General features: G+C 41.2%; 1 protein-coding gene across 11 annotated transcripts in view; it reads right to left on the bottom strand.

The window, feature by feature from the left end:
* Nucleotides 1–17,426, bottom strand: part of KANK1 (KN motif and ankyrin repeat domains 1) — a 384,339-nt gene that overhangs the window by 45,807 nt on the left and 321,106 nt on the right. For 10 of the 11 annotated variants that reach the window (XM_033925068.1, XM_033925087.1, XM_033925124.1 and 7 more), the window contains one exon: nt 6,040–8,691. In XM_033925068.1, coding sequence (XP_033780959.1) covers nt 6,040–8,691 — 2,652 coding nt within the window. Of the gene's footprint in view, nt 1–6,039; nt 8,692–8,964; nt 9,080–17,426 lie in introns of those variants that run through there. The other variant, XM_033925150.1, reaches the window with a different exon arrangement.

Raw genomic sequence — 17,426 nt, 5'->3', positions numbered from 1 at the left:
GCAGTGAGTGTATGAAAAAGAAAATAATAATAATTTATTTTTATTAACCGCCATACCGGAAGGTTCTAGGCCAGGGGTAAGGAACTCCGGTCCTCGAGAGCCGTATTCCAGTCGGGTTTTCAGGATTTCCCCAATGAATATGCATTGAAAGCAGTGCATGCAAATAGATCTCATGTATATGAGGAAATCCTGAAAACCCGACTGGAATACGGCTCTCCAGGACCGGAGTTCCCTACCCCTGTTCTAGGCAATTCACAACAGCACGGCTAATACATATAATACAGATAAATACATCAAGATAAAATACATCAAATTAAAATGAGAAAGAACATGTTAAAAGTTAAAACAGAATGCATTAAGATACCAACTTATCTAATAGTTGTGTCTTTAACAATTTTCTAAAATCAAAATAAGAAGAAGCCTCTAACATAATTTTTCCAAGCCATGTATTCAATTTAGCGGCCTGAAATGAGAAGGTTCTCTCAAGGAACCTCTTGTAATGACAAGATTTTATGGAGGGATATGTAAACAGATGCACTCTACGTGTACTCTTATTAGACAGAGAGAAAAAGATGTATATTGCAAGGAGAGGAGAGGAAGAGGGGTGGAGAGGAGACAATAGGAAGAGATGGTGTTCATGGAGACGAGGGGAAATGATTATAAAAATAAAATCACTAGATTTTATATTGAGTAGGGCTGTATACTTTAAATTTATTTAAACTCTTATGTTTGGACCATGTGATTAATCATGTGATTAAAACTTTTAATCAATGTACAACCCTACTTTTTAGACAAACATAACATATCTCTGACACATTCAAGAGGCATAGAGGGGCATAATAAAAAAACACGTCTAAGCCCCCTTTTGGCCTAAGGCCTTAAATGTTGAAAATAGAAGCAGGGAAAATGTCCATTATCAAAAAAAATGTCCAAAAGGAAGTTTTTTTTGATAATGGCCTGCCTCTACGTTCAGCTGTTTAAACACCCAGACCACCACTACATCTAAACTTATACCATATAATCAACCTAAAAAAAGCCTAAGTCCCAAACGTCCAAAACAAGGGCTTTTAAGCGAAGGAGGAGCCAGTCCTTCACCTAAAAGCTGGATTCTGTAACCGGTGTCTGTCAAAAACAACACCAGTTACAGAATCCAACCCCCCCTCCCCCGACGACATCGGGGCAAGAGGGATCCCAAGCCCTCTTGCCCTGCGATCCCCAAACCCCCCCTCGCTGAGTCCGATGGGGCCAGGAGGGAGCCCAAGCCCTCCTGGCCCTGCGATTTCCAATCCCCCCCCCCCCCACAATCCAGCCAGGAGGGAGCCCAAGCCCTCCTGGCCCAGCGACAACCCCTAACCCCCACTAAAATACAGGCAGGAGGGATCCCAGACCCTCCTGCCCTCGACACAACCCCCCCACGACCGGCCCCCCAAACCCCTGAATGCCCCCCCCGCCAACCCGCGACCACCCCCCCCCCCGCCGACCCCACGATCCCCCCACCCCCTATACCTTGAAATCATTGGCCGGACCGACGGGTGCCAAGCCCGCCCGTCCAGCAGGCCAGCCATCTCAGGAATGAGGCGGATTGGCCCAGGCGGCTCAAACCCTGCCCTAAGGTGGGGACTGAGGCACCTGGGCCAACCAGAATAGGCCCAGGAGCCTTAAGCTCCTCCTGTGGGCGGGGACAGTTGTGGGGGGGTTGCATTGAGGGCAGGAGGGCCTGGGATCCCTCCTGCCTGTATTTTAGTGTGGGGGGGGGGAGTTAGAGGGTGTAGCTGGGCCAGGAGGGCTTAGGCTCCCTCCTGCCCCGAAAGTGTTGGGGAGGTCGGGGATGCCGCGGAGCAGGAGGACTTGGGCTCCCTCCTGCCCTGATCGTTGTCGGGTGGGGGGGGAGGAGAGGGTGGATCGCGGCAGGGGAGATGAGCCATCTCTCCTGCCATGATCATTGCTGTAGGGGGTAGGCAGGTTGCTGGGGCCGCTGAGCTGATCGCAGCAGCTACGATCAGCTCAGCGGCCCCTTTTCGGCACTTATACCTGTTTTGACTTGGTCTAAGTCAAAACGTATAAGTGCCGACTAAGCAACCTGCCTAAAGTTTTGGTTATACCTGCTGCACGCCTAGGTCTAGGTTGGCCCACCTCCCACCCTTTCCCCTCCTCTAAAAACGCCTCTTTAGGTAGTCATTTAGGCCACCTTTTAGACTTTTTTTTTATTTTTAATTATGAGCCCCATAGTCCGTTTAAACACATCACTGCTTTAATTCTTCACTGACTTCATGACAAGAGGATAACTGAAAAACATGTCACAAATAAATTCAGTTACATCAACAGAAAAGGTATTATCTACAACTTGTTTATTGACCCTTATTTGCACTGTGCTGAAAGCAAATTATTACTTGTGCAGCAGAAGAGAGACCCTTTTCCTATTTGACTTTTCTTTGTATAATTCTCTATCCAACATAAATATTTTTTATTTGTACTGTAAAGCTGTATCCTGGCAAGAGGCACGGCTGGTTGGTTTAACAGTAAATGCTGTTCCAGTTTAGGCTGGGTGGAGCTCATGTCAGATGTTGCCTAGCCCATGCCACTCTGTCAGAGACTCAAAGTCGCCTCTCTGCTCTAAAACCAACAGTGGAACTATGGAATTTGCTTTACAGACAGTGGGTCAAATAAAATCTGAACTACGGTTGCTGGGGCATCCACATTTCTGGAATTTCTTGACTTGTATGTACATTTATTACCTTATAACTATAATCAGGGCTGGAAACGTCTCAGGTACCTTTTGCCAACAATTTCAATATAATGCTGGTGGCTCAGATCCTAAAATACAGCATTTTTTCCCACTTTGGGCCAGTATACAGAACACAGAATGAGTTCCTGCAAGTGTTTCTCTACCCTGTTTCCCACGAGTATCCTTTCCAAGCTGGAAGAATGTGGGGGAAAGGTGAAAAGCAGCTGTTTTTACTTTCTCCCCCCTGCAACCAGCCTCCCAATTTATTTGCTGAGGTGGGATGGCACCAAGATGCAGAAGAGGGAAGGAGAAATGAAAGAAGGTGCGCATAAAGGCAGGGCAGGATTAAGGCATAAGCAACTAGGTGTCAGCTAGGCACAGGAAACAGATGACTTCCTGCACAGCTGCTCGATCGCCAGCCATAATCATGCAATTTAACCACCAGAGGTAGCACTTATTCTGCTCAAGATCCTACCTCTGACTTCGAACCACGAGGATGTAGGGAATTCTCTCATTGTTCAGAGTCTGAAGTAGACGGCAGAAATATAATTGCATATTGAATTGCATATTGAGATGAATGAGTTCTCTCTCTGTGCAGGAGTAGCTTTTTAAAAAATATTTTGAGTGACATGCTGTGGTGGCCGTGTTAGTCCACTTTCCAAGGTAATATATAAAAATAAAAAAAAAATAAAAAAGAAATAAGGTAATACCTTTTTTACTGGACTAGCTCAATGCATTTTATGATGAGCTTTCAAAGGTAACCCTTTGAATATTTTATAATTGTCCTTGCAAGTGTGGAATATGCTGTGTATATCAGTGTAATAAACTCTTGCTTTAATGCATTTTGAATTGTACTTTTAGAAGGTGAAAAGAAAAAATGCATAAGGTTGTGAAGACTTTTTAAAAGGCAATGTTCTAGCTGCAAGTTATGACCTATTTATTCCACTGTTAAAACTGTTCTGTGTTGTGAATATTAAAGGAACCAGTCTGGGTGGTTTTATTTGCATGTCTGTCAACAGCTGACAGCTAAAATCATTTAGAAAATACTGCTAATGCTATTGCTTTAAGTTACAATTCGAAGTGTAACAAGCAAATATCGATTTCAGCTAATACTGTGAAAATAATCTGTCAGATAACTTATCACCCTAAAGGGTCTTTATTAGAAAAGTATGAATGAAGGAGGGAATTCCAGGAAAAAGTTAGATTCTGCTGATTTTAATCTGGGAATCTGTCAACGCTACATGAAGTGCAGCACTTTGCAATCTGTGCTTGATAATAGGTTCTCAGAAGGCAAAACCTACTGAGCGGGTAACCAGAAACCTACCAGGGTAATTCTATAACACATACTGCATACTAAATATTATTTTACCAATATGTAACCTGCCAGGCTTTCATAACAAATTGCAAAAGGTTGTTTTCATGTTTCCCTTTGCCTTTGTACTAAACAGTATGCACCGTCAATACTGTACATACAAACACGTGCAATGCAACACTGGAGACATAAGAGGAGAAAGCAAATAAAAAACAGTGCTTCCAAAAGGGATATTAAAAAAAAAATAATTAAAGACTCAGACTAGATGCTGTCAGTATTTTGGTACTTAAAAGATGTACCTTCTTCAGGAGTCTTTGAGTGAGAGACACTCACTGTTTCTTTGAAAATAAATAAAGATGGTTACAAAAAAACAAAACAAAAAAAAACACATGCTGATTGGACAGTCTTGATCCAGTTTTTAAGTATGATCAGTAAAGGTTATAATAATTATGTTCCAGTATCAACAAAACTGTAAAATTAGAAATAGGTGATCTTAAAAAGTGGATTCTAATAGCCAAATGTATCCCTTATAATGTGGCACACAGTCAAATCTATTGGGTCAACAAAGTAATTAAAATAAAAGGTCAGAAAGCTGAAAAAACACAAAATTTGCAAGTGGTTATAGACTTTTGCACACCACTGTACTTTCTGGTGTGTACTACCATATTTCAATACACCTGCTACAGTGCTGCTTGAAAAAGAGAGCAAGACTCCCTGATTTTTCACAAGCTCTGTTTCACAGTAGCTTGTTTTCAAGGTTCCTCAGCTTTGATTTATCCCTCATCCCCTTTGCAATTTAATCAATAAAACAGTGACCCCCCCAAACTTGGATACCATGACCCAAGCCATTTCTGCACAGCTTTCAGTATATTAATGGGGGGGGGGGGGGGGGGTAAGAGAGAACCAAGACTGATTTGGTATATTGTACAGTAGAACTTTCCCAATTCAAGTTGTAAATTTCGGGCTCTGCCCATCAAATTCTGCCTAGCACAGACAGAAGAATCTTACAATTGGAAAGCACAGTGTGCTTTTGCCAATGATGGTAAGTGGGGAGAAATCCCAGTAATAAATCAGTCCCTGTGTACCTCTTATGAATTAACTGTGCAAAGATGGTATAAGGTTTGCAAATTGTGAGAAAGTGCTACTTTTTTGTTTAATTGCAGGGAAACTGGAACAAAACTGAAGAAAACTCATGGGCAAAGCACACCACTCGTAGTATGGGAATTGGGAAAGCTCAAGAGAAAACTTTCTCTTCCTTTTAAACAAAGCCTACCTTGCACAAATTTTTATGGAAGAGCAGGTATCTCAGAGATACAGAGTTGGAAAATACAGTTCACACACCATCACCATTATCTTTATAATGCTAATCAAAATTTCCTGTAGTTGAATGTGTTTTAAAGGAAACTGGCACAAATCCAAAGAGGCATAATCACAAAAACACAGGAAGAACCTCATAATGGGCAAGTGCGGTTCCGAAATTCTCTAGCACCGTAGTCTAGCAACTTTTCTACCACACAGAACACATGGAATTAAAAAGACCCCCCCCCCCCACAGTAATTTGATAACACTTTAAAATGAAAAGGGGTGTGGATGCATAAAACTACCTCCCACAGGTGGTGGTGGACATTCAGTTAGTTAATGTATTGAGTCTTATTGTAAACTGCTTAGAACTTCACGGCTTTAGCAGTCTATAAATAAAGTATATTATTATTATTATTAATAATAAGATTCAAGAAAACCTGACATGAATACAGTACTGATCATATTTAATGATGGCAGTGCGGCAGGAAAGCTGGAGATCCAGTATGGTTTAAACTAGGAAATTCTAATGTGACCCATTAGACAAGCCTTACAGTCACAATGAATGCTTCAATATTAAATGTTCCTCAAAAATAAATTTCACACCCCATAACTTTGGACACCTGCAACAGAAGAAAGCTATCTTGTGTTAAATGGGTAGAGAAAGAGAAGGAAAAAAACCAAACCAAAACACTAGTCCTACCTGCTGCAGTGGCTGCCTCCCCAGTGGGTTTGCAAATGTCTGTATTCTGGAGTTCCTCAGAGCTTGCAGACTTCATAACAGAGTTAATAGAGGAGAGTGTGCTGATGAGCTGGGAATTGAGAGATCCCATCTGCGAGTGAGGCTCTCCAAATGTTTCAGCCAGTTCACTGTAGTTTTCAGTAAGAAGCATCTGCTGCTCCTGCAGTAACTTCTGTACACGCTCAATATAATGATCCAGGTTAGTTGCCATTTGTGTATTAGGCTGCTGACTTTCCACTGATGCACTTAAATGTTCACACACAGGTTCACCACTTGTGGCTGACTGAATCTGTGGTTCATCTGGTCCACATGCAATATTCCTCATTTTAAGACCAACTAGATAATTCTCATGGATGTTTAACTGTCCTACTCCAGATTCTCTGGTCTGAGAAACTATTTGCCTTAAAACGTTTGGATCATTGGATACTGAGGTACCTACACCAACTGAACGAGAGTTAGGCAATATTTTGATGTCCTGCACAAGCCCATCTCCGACTGCAACAGTTCGCATTGCTACACCTACTGTGTTTGTTTCTTTATCGTAAGTGTGCAAAGCAGTGTTTGTGCTGGAGTCAGCAAGAGACACCGACTCCGTGCTAGTAAACTGGCTCACTGTTTTCAATACTGTGTTGATTTGTTGAGTAGAGGTATTAGGTAATGCCATCACTGCAGATTCTGCCTTGCTTATAACGTCCGTGTTGGTGCCCAGAGAGACAAACTCCTTCGTTGGGCTAACAGTCACATCCACTGAACAGTCACCACATCCTACTGTCCGCACTTCCTTGACCTCTGCTTTTGCCTTGCAGAGAGTCAGATTGCCCACACTCTCTTCTGTATTGATGCCACTTTCACAGACACTCAGTTCAACACCTACATTCTTGTCGCACATCCCCACATCTCTTCCAGTGCACTTATCATGAGTTTCCACTCTCTCCTTCACCACCCAGCAATTCATTGGCAACTCAGGACCCACAGCTGCATTATCTGAAGCAGGTTTACATGAGATACCAACGCTGCTGGTCTGAATCTGGAACCCAACACAAGAATCAACTACAGTAATGTGATCGCCCACAATTTGGTCTCTTGTTTTTACAGTTGCCCCCACTGCTTTATTGCAAACCATTGGCTGCACCATCAGTGCTTTATCTACTTTTTTCCTTGTACCAGCTGCCTGCAACTCCAGTTTTAGCTTGGTCATCTCCATGTCATGGGTGGTTTCCTTACACTCTACTTCCAACCTGTAGATCTTCTCCTTAAGCGCTTCAATTGTTTGCTGTTGAAGTTCAATTTCTTTCTCAGCCTCTGTGGTCATACCCAGAGCATCCTCTGTCACTCGCACCCCAACACTCCTTGTTTCATTGTTTGTCCCCACACCTACTTCCCTGCATGGTCTCGAAGACCTATGATAGACGATCACATCATTCATGTTGTCATCAGAACCCACAGCAACAGAGATGCTTTTTCTCTCTTCAGGCTGGTTTCCTTTATTTGGCATAAGATCAGCAGGTGCTTCATAGTTGTTCTCCTGGATTTTCTTTTCCAGTGCTTGCATTTGGGCTGTCAGTTGTCTGAACTCCTCGACTCTTTGAGAGCTCTGCTCTATACTCTCCATTTCATCCTCAAAGTCTATATGCAATTCCCCACCTCTTCTAACCTGGGACAATTGGCCAAAATGGTCAGCATTCCCTGCACTGTAGGACCGCTTCCTGAACCCGCTATTTGCATTCTGACTGGGTGCTCTTTGACCTTTAAGTTCTGCTGTTAACTGTCTTTTCTCTTCCTGTAATACTGAAATCTTCACTTGCAGCACAGGAATGGTTTTCACCTGTTCCTCAAGCTCTTTCAAGCGAGTTAGTGCAATTGCCATTTGCTCCCTGATTTGCTGAAGATGCATTGGGCTGACATTGGTCACAGGTGTATTCATTCCTGAGCTCAGTGGGCTGTGACGGATAGAGCTCCCCAAGGACGAGGCAAGGTAGGCACCATAATCCCCATTGGCCTGGTGACCATTCTGTAAGGGCTGAGACATCTGACTGTGCCCACTGGAGCCCACAAAGGACAGTGAGCCAGCAGTGCCCATGCCTCCAAAGCTGGCAAGCCGAGGCCTACGGAAGTCTCCTGTTGAAGCCAAATGCATGATGGCTCTCTCTTGTTCCAGTCTCCTCCGAGTCTCCATCAGCGTTTTGGTGACATGAAAATTGTGCTGGAGTGGCTGGGGTGATGAAGGTAGCAGTGGTTTGCTTTCAGGGATGGTGAGGAAAGCAGGTGAGGCCTCCAGTGATGCAAAGGGCCTAGCAGACTGAGGATGTTTGGGGTGACTCCTGGCTGTCAGGAAGGAAGGAGAATGCTTGTTCTCATCACTATTGGAAGAGGATAGGGAATCTGTAGAGGTCCACCCACTAGCTTGTTTGGCACTGCTCCTGCTGGCACCTGCAGATGGTGGCACCAACTTACGCGTCTTCTGTAAGGTCACTTTCTTGATGGTGTTTCCCTTTTCTATGTCATCTACATACTTAAGAAAATCCAGGTCTAACTGATAGCCATATGGGGTTTCCACAAAATAAGGTGCTTTTTGATCTCTTTCATCACCTGTGTTCAAAATGTCCCCTTTTTCTGCAAGAGAGAAGAAATACAAATGAATACATTTGAAACAAAAAAATATAATCAAGCAAAACACAAAGACTTCAGTATTTTATCGTTAATCATTTACTGACAAGAGTTGACAACCCCTAAGGTTATTGGCAGCTGAAAAACAACTTTAGTTCAGGAGAAAAAAACAAGACAGTTCGTACGTAGTAATCTAATTAAAAGTTTTTACGTTATGTTTAAAACCTTCTACATGCATGAAAAAGCATTCCAGCCATACACAAGCAGGTAAGCACGCACCCGCTGAGAAGCCCCAAGAGCAGGCACTAGCTCCGCCTCTCCCGCCAACATCACAGTAGCCGCTGACCTTTGACGCGAGCGCGCTCCGGAACCCGACGATCAGCGCCACCTCCCGCCTACGTAGGCGTGCGATGGGAGCGCGCGCGCTCTCTGTCCGAACAAATAGCGCCCCATTGGCCTCCGCAGACTTGGCGGCTTGGGGTTCAAAGTAGCAAGCGAGCTGAAGGCATAATTTATAGTTAGGGTTTGGGGGAAACAGCACGCACAATTGTCCAGGCTGTCTTGCCTGCACAACAGTCTCTGTATGTACATTATTGCTTTCCCTGTGGGAGTTATATATATATATATATATATATATATTTAACAAGCTTCTGTCAGAGAAATATGTGCACGCACACCACACAGCAAATATGCCACTGGAGCTGTTTGCAACGAGCTCTGAAATTCCTCGGCCCGAAGTGAAACTAACCACTCAAATATTAGGGTGAAAACTGCCCTCGCTAGCTATGGGCTCTCCTCAACCCAAACCTCCCCGAATCCCGTGCAGCTGAAAGGCTCTGCACCGAGAGAAACCCCAATCCAAACAGGATCCTCCTCTACTTACACTCGCAGCTAGCAGCAGCCTTGGCTGAATTAACTGCAATTCTGTGTTCCAGAAAGTAGCTCATATTCCGTCTGGTCTAGCCGGCCCACAAAATACTGCTTGGGCCATCCTACCTCCAGATCCCTCCTAAATAAGCTTTCAACTAACTGAAGCTCGGCCACAAATTGCTTCCTGGCTTCACTTCAGAAGACTGGGGGCAAAAATTCTCACATTTGTGTAAGTAAACAGCTAAGCAGAGCATGCAGGATGAGCTGTCACCAATGAACACTGCTGTTTAGTTCCTGAAGTTCAGAGTCCCAGGGTTATATACAGTATATGTTCTCCAAAAATCAGCACTACTGTTGAGCTGCAGTAGCCTCTCCAATATTTGGGAATCTACTTAAAAACCAAAAATCAAAACACCATATCAGCTGTTAATTAATCAAAGCTGAACTTTCCTGAAAATTTTTTTCCCCCCAATTATAAGTTTTGCTAACCAAGATCATGTTTTCCGCAAGTACTACAAACATATGACAAAATACTGATTTGAACCTATGGTTCTCCCCACATGTAAAAAAAAACCCCAAAACGAAACAAAACAAAAAAAAACAACCAGGGAGAAATCTGTGCTAAACAGGCTCCTTAGAGCGTAGCTATGTTCAAATAATTTTTATTGAGCTCAACACTAGAAAAATAGAAAATCACGTCAAATACACACAAGCTCAAATTTCCAAAAATACAGAAGAACACCTCTTAATCCAACCATCCATCCCCCCTCTAGACCATTAGATCTTAGCTATAATCCAGGAGAGTCTGATCCTGCCCATTTTAAAACCGCAAAAGTATTTTGTGTATTTTCTCTGGCAAAATAAACTTGCCGACTTTGTGGAAGGGTTTCTGCCATGTGTCATAAGGGAATGGGGGCTTGTGTACTGGGGTGTTTTTTTTTTTTTTTTGTGGTTACATATTCAAAGCGGTTTACATATATACAGGTACTTATTTTGTACCTGGGGCAAGAGGATTAAGCGATTTGCCCAAGGTCACAAGGAGCAGTGCTCCAGTTACAAAGAACGGCTGTTTACTTCCTGTAGAGGCTGTGACATTTTGAACTATCACGGATTACAAGACTTGTTTCTTTTGGCAGCAATTTTGCGTATTCAAAAATTGTAAAGCTAACATATAAGCTGTAAACTGTAATAGCCTCACAGATCCCATTTACTACAAAACTCAAACACTGAAGAGGGTGAAAGTAACTTTTAAATTACAATTAATAATCTTAAAAAAGAAAAATAGTTATTTCAAAGACATGCAATTCATTTTTTTAAAATTTATCTCAATTCCAGTTGTAGCAAAGTTCAAATTACATTAAAATAGTACTATAGTTATTTTCCAGTCCCCAGAGGGCTTACAATTTAAGGTGGTACTTGAAGCAATGGAGAGTCAAAGAAATTACAGTGGGATTTGAACCTCAGCTTCCCTGCTTCTCAAATCGCTGCTCTAACCTTGAGACATAAAAAAAAATGTAAATGATCCCCTGACTTTACATGTGTGCTTTATATGCAGTTGTATACTGTATCCAAATATACATGCTTACAACATATTCCCTCTGTGCACTGTTAGCAGAAAAAAACAACATAAGCCTAACAGTTATTAATTATTCACATTTCAAGTTTATTCCAGTCAAGTGTGTCTTGTAATGCAGGAGACTTGGATTCTGTTCCCTGGTCAGCTCTTCTGCATTCACTGTCTGTGAAGGGAGTCTTGGTCATTCAACATTGATGACACCTAAGTAGTCAAACTTGGTGCACAACCACTGAGTTCTAGAAGCTGCCATAGCTTCTAGTTTCTAGCCAATATCTGTCACTGTGATGGCTGGGATACATTTAGAGGAGAAGGCACAGAATGAATAAAAACACTATCTAATTATGAGTGAAGGATCGGGACTCAAGTAAAGAGATTGGTTCTGACTGTACCGCAAAGAGCAAGAGGAAACTGCCAGGCTAAACACAAAACAAAAGCCTTCAATTATGGGTGGGGATGTACAGTATATAGATACACGCCCACTCACACCCATATATATATATATATATGCTTAATAGGCTTGATGGTTAGGAAGGTGTTAATGTGAAGCTTACTGAGGTTCCTGCATTTGGCCTGCAGTTGGCTCAGCTTTCCCAGGCCAGTGCAATCAGTAAACAGGGATAATGTCTGAATCCCATCTAAGCTGGAGGTAAGCACTATGCAGCAGTAGTAAGAGGAAGTCAGAGAAAAGGGGCATACAAAGACTCCTCTCTGCAATTGGTTTATACCTATTTGCTAGTATTTATATTGCTGAAGGGCTGAAAGGAAAAATTTGCCTCTTTGTGAATGACACCAAGATTTGCGGTACCAAGGAGCAGCACTGGGATTCAATCCGACAATCTCTAGGTGCATATGCAGCAGCTCTATCACTAGGTCATTCCTCACCCTCCTGACCACTCCTGTTTCGCAGTTGAGATTTAATGCGATAAAGTACCAAAGTGAAGCACTTGGGATGCAGAAATCTAAGAGAGCAGTATGTACTAGGGAGTGAGAGACTGACATGTATGGATCAGGGGAGACACCGTGGGGTGATGGTGTCTGAAGATCTCAAGGTGGTGAAACAGTGTGACAAGGTGGGTGGCTATTGCCCGAAGAATGCTAGGTTGCCTGGAGAGAGGCATAACCAGCAGAAGAAAGGAGGTGTTGATCCCCTCTGTAAAAGTCATTGATGAGGCCCCACTTGCAGTACTGTGTCCAGTTTTGGAGGCCGTATCTTCAATTTCGGCACAGCTTTCTCTACTGGTATTCTTTACAAGGATGTAAAAAGACTTGAAGTGGTTCAGAGGAAGGTGACAAAAAATAGTACAGGATTTGTGCCCTAAGACAAATGAGAAGAGACTGGAAGACTTGAATGTATACACTGGAAAAAAAATGAAGAGAGAGGCAATATGAGACAGACCTTTTTAAGTACTTGAAAGTATTCAAGCAAACATCTTTCAGAGTAGAACTAGAGGGCATGACTGGAGGTTGTGGGGAGGAAGACTCAGGAGTAATGTCGGTTAATACTTTTTAAGCACAACAGGAAAAAACACACTGCTAATCAGCTTTGCAGGTAATCTCAATTATCCATTCAAAAAGGAAACAAAACTGACATGAAATTATAAACACAAAAAGGTGGAGAAAACCAGACCTCATACACAGACAGCCTGGACAACACTGTACCCTAAGCCGTCTGTATCATCCCTGGTCTGAAAAAAACTCCATACGTATATATTTCATCAGTCTCTCATACTTTCAAATGGACTTGTCCTTTTCAAACTTTTCCTTAATATTCGGATGATAATTCGCATTCTGCTGCACAAAACAATAAGTTAATAACTACAGTTGAGGACAATACACAAAAGTGTCCTATGCACAGAAATGTAATATTGGCAAAAAATGCTTTCAAAAAATAGAGCTTGAATAGAATGTAACTTATCTGAAGATCATCTATCTGTAGCAGTCCATTTCATTATCTCCTTCAAAAGCTGCTCCAGCGATCCTCTCCCACTATACTGGCAACAATCTCACGCATCTACTTTCACTTTGAGTGGATGCGTGAGATTGTTGCCAGTATAGCGATCAAGCTTCTAAGAGTGTCTTAATTACCATCGATTGGTTGATTTTTTTTTTTTAGATAAGAGACATATGCGATAAGTTGCACTTCATTGGAAACAAGACCCCTGAGGCAGGCCTTACAGCCAAAACACGTCTGTGTCAGGTCTTAGCGGTAAATAAACAGATTGAGCATCACAGGTCAATCATTTTGTTATCACATACTGTGAGTGGGGGGGACTGAGCAGCCTAGGAGGGAGGGGAAGACATGTTGACTGATACGTGGTGTACTGCTGACAGTATTAAACTTATCATCCCCATCATGTTTGGCTGCCTATATGGTTGACATGGTGGTAACTTCACAACCAGAATTTAAAAATCAGTGACTTGGGCCTACATGGAGTGGTGGGTGGGGCTATGATCACCTTTTTGGGCTGATTGGATGGACCATGAGGGTCATCTATTGTGTTACTGCATGAGGTACATTGCTATAAAATCTCATGTATTGTAACACCATTACAGAAGCTCATGTAAACCATGAATTGACTCCCCAGTCATTAGTAGCAGTATAGAAGCTTTCAATGAACAATAAAATCATTGCTGTTTAAATTTCCTTAAGAACCTACACATTTAATTTCCCACTGAAGTAATCAGCAGCAAATGAAACTAGTCTTTAGCTAAACAAAAGAAAAACATTACCTTTCACGTTACACCAGAGCATCTTCAGCACGTATGTAAAGTAGAATCAGGCCTCTGTTGGGGGGAATGTTAGCAAATTGGAACATTTAAGCATATTTGGAGGCTGTGTTCCACTGAGCAAAACTGCTGGAAAGGGGTAGCAAGTCTGATCAAATAGATTTGGGAGTGCAAATGGACGTGTGTACTTGTAGGGAGTACTTTTTCTTTTTTTGTGAGATAGGTCTAAGGAGAGCCCAGCAGAACTACAGGTGGTATAACAATGTGGGAGGAGTCAGGTTTCAGGTTTATTTAAAAATTTGATATACCACCTTATGAAAATTCAAAGCGGTTTTACATAATATAAAAACAAAAAATAAAAAGGGCATGAGTTAAAAACAATTACAATTAATAATATAAACAATCAAAACGCACAGACAAACATTAACATACCGATATAAAATGGAAAAGGGCAGAAATACATTTGTATAATGAGAAAGAGAAGGAGAAGGATCAAAACAAAAGGGAGGGGAACAAAAAAAATAAATAGTCTGGTACTTTGTAAAATAGGTTAAAATGATTAAAAAATGGCAAGGAACAAGTTTCCATTGCCGTCCTTAGAAGGACTGTTATACTCCAAATGTGTCTTTAAAAAGAAAGGCCTTCAAGTTACTTTTAAATTTATCAAGTGATGAAATTTTCTCTTATATAATTTGGTGTTGAGTTCCAGATGGTAGGGGCCGTAACAGAGAAGATAGTGTGCATAGTGTTAATGTGTCTTAAAGAGGGAATGGATAGTGTTTCAGATTCAGAAGAAATGAAAAATTTATTTGTGTTTGTACCATTTAGAGCTGTTAAGGTTTGGGTTGGTGAGGAGGGAACCAGTATAAAGGTTTGATTATACATTATGATATAGAGGGGGCAGGGGAACATTGGTTTTGTGTTCTTAAAAGGACAGTTAAACCTAGTGTTAATGTTATGTATATCCAAGAAGAAAAAACTGGATGAATGTGTGCAAATAAAAAAAAAAAAAAGAAAAAATTACTTTGATGTGACTGTTGGCAGACCTTTAGCTGTGTGTACATACAAATTGGCATCAAGCCTGCAAAATTCCTAATTCAAGCAACTTAATAAACTAAACTAAATCTTGGACTTATATACCGAATCATCCCTGAGAAACAAGGCTCGACTCGATTAAAGTAGTTGTAGTTAATAGACAGAATTGAGCTCATGGAAACTTATCTGCTAGAAAACATTGAAATAGAGTAGTTTTCAGGATTCAAAAAAAAACCCAAACAACTTGAAAGGATAGACGACCTTATTCGAGAAGGTAGGTCGTTCCAAATTGCTGTTAATAAATAGGGGAAGAAATGAACAATTTTACTGATAGATCTGGCACCATTTACAGTGGTAAAATAAAGTTTAAATACATGGATAGCTCTGCAACTTGAGGATAATATCTGGAAATACCTATGCTGGACTTTTCCTCTTTGTTTGCACTGTCACTTCAGTTCTGCATAAATCAATCTCTATTTCCCCCAGACAGTAAGTTCCAGATGGCAGTGAACACCACTGTACTCTGCATCTCTGTGAGCTCATAATGTTCTAGTCTTTGCCACTTTCCAACAAATTACATTCTACACAGCACTAAAATTCCAGAATATTAATGCTACAGTCAAACTTCGCATGGTGCTTTCAACATCTCTTTAAAAATTGGATTCAGCCAATTAAACTGACCTTTGTACATCAGATTAGACTGCCACATAAATGCCAAACTAAGCTGAAAGTCCAGAATATGATGACTCTCTTATGTTTTTGATCAATTATAAACAAACAGTAGCAATGGAATGGGTGACCCAAACTCTTCTCTCAGCTGGGCCCAGAAAGGATTTTGCTGCTTCCTCTTTACTTTAGTGTGATACCACCACCGTTGTTGTCTTCTCATCCTGTTCTAGATTTCAGAGCTACTTGTAGTGACAATATCTAAGAATTTTTTTTATTATTATTGTTGATAGTACTACAGGCAAATGGAATAAATGTCTAACCACCTTCATTTCATATGCACCCTCCTACCAAACCTTCAGGAAATCAATTAAAACCTATCTCTTTGATAAATTTCTCCGACTCCTTTCCTGCCTTGTTGTATCTTTGAAATGCTTCCAGATAAATCTTGACTACTCTTGGCATGCTAATGTAATTTGAAAATCTTCTTCTGTAACATCGCTGTCTGTATACAGTCTCTTCCTTTGTAAACCGCTCTGAACTGCTTGTGGTATTGCAGTATACAAAATTAAAGTTGTTATTATTATTATTATTATTACTACATCTCCCCCGGATGGGACAAAAGAAGTTCTTTTCTCATTAATGCACTGCTGATTTTAATCCTGCTTGGCTCAGGTGTGAAATGTAACACTTCTGCTCCTCAAAAGCAGTTATTAGCTATGTGGACATGTACAGTAAGGCAGTATTGAAGAGGTAGAACTAGGGCAACCGTCCTGGATTCCCCATGCCACATAGGACCCCAAGTTTGGCCAAAGGTGAAAAAGGAACAGCTTGCTAGCGGGGATCAGCATATCTAATACTAGACCTGTAGCCACAAATAAAAGATTGGATATTTTTTTTACATGAAAAATATCCATAAAAACCCACCCTTTATATAAAAAAATTGGGCTAACACAGAAACTGGAGAACAGACAAACTGTAGATAGATTCTATTATGATTTAAACTGACTTATTCAGGACGTTCATTCAAGGTGATGTGTGGCAGGATTTAAGTAATTGTGGTTCTCAACACAACACCTAGACTATTCATGCAAAATATTTCAATGCCATAAAACCACCATAAGATATTCTACCCAGAATGAATGGAGTCTACTTTCCATGGCATGTACGCATGTGTTCTTGGATCCCGCAAAATATCCTTAAGATCCACTTGGATTTGGACCTCTCAATATGTCCTGAGATTTTGTCATGGATAGAATATCAAATCACCAAACTTATTAAAAGGATGTGTGTACACACAGTCATGCACACACAGAGTAATCTCATAAACCTAAAAAAATAAAACTGGCTAAAAAGGCCACTCTTTATATAGACATTTTTGTTACCATCAATTAAATCTATAGTCCAAGTTTATTTGATATCACTATGACATTTGACACTGTTGTGCTTTCTGTTTTGTTGCAACTCTATGGAGTGGGATATACTGCAAAAAGTTTGAATAGCACATTATCAGTGTGGTAACCTGTGTCTTGAGGAGTACCATAAGGATTACCATTATCATTGATGCTGTTTAATTTTTATTTATATCCCTTTGAAGAGGTGAACAAACACATGGATACAGGCAACTGAGTTTTAATGCCAAAAAGTGTAAGGTTATGCACCTTGGCAGTGGAAACCCATGCAGGACTTACACCCCGAATGGCGAGATCTTAACAAGAACTGTGGCAGAACGGGACCTAGGAGTAATCATTAGTGAAGATATGAAGACTGCCAATCAGGTGGAGAAAGCTTCATCCAAGGCTAGACAAATACTGGGTTGCATCCGAAGAAGTTTTGTCAGCTGAAAGCCTGAAGTTATAATGCCACT

This window comes from Geotrypetes seraphini, chromosome 1 (assembly GCF_902459505.1).
Source record: "Geotrypetes seraphini chromosome 1, aGeoSer1.1, whole genome shotgun sequence".
NCBI lineage: Eukaryota > Metazoa > Chordata > Amphibia > Gymnophiona > Dermophiidae > Geotrypetes > Geotrypetes seraphini.
The sequence above is the reverse complement of the archived record's forward strand: the minus strand, read 5'-3'. Positions and strand labels throughout refer to the sequence as shown.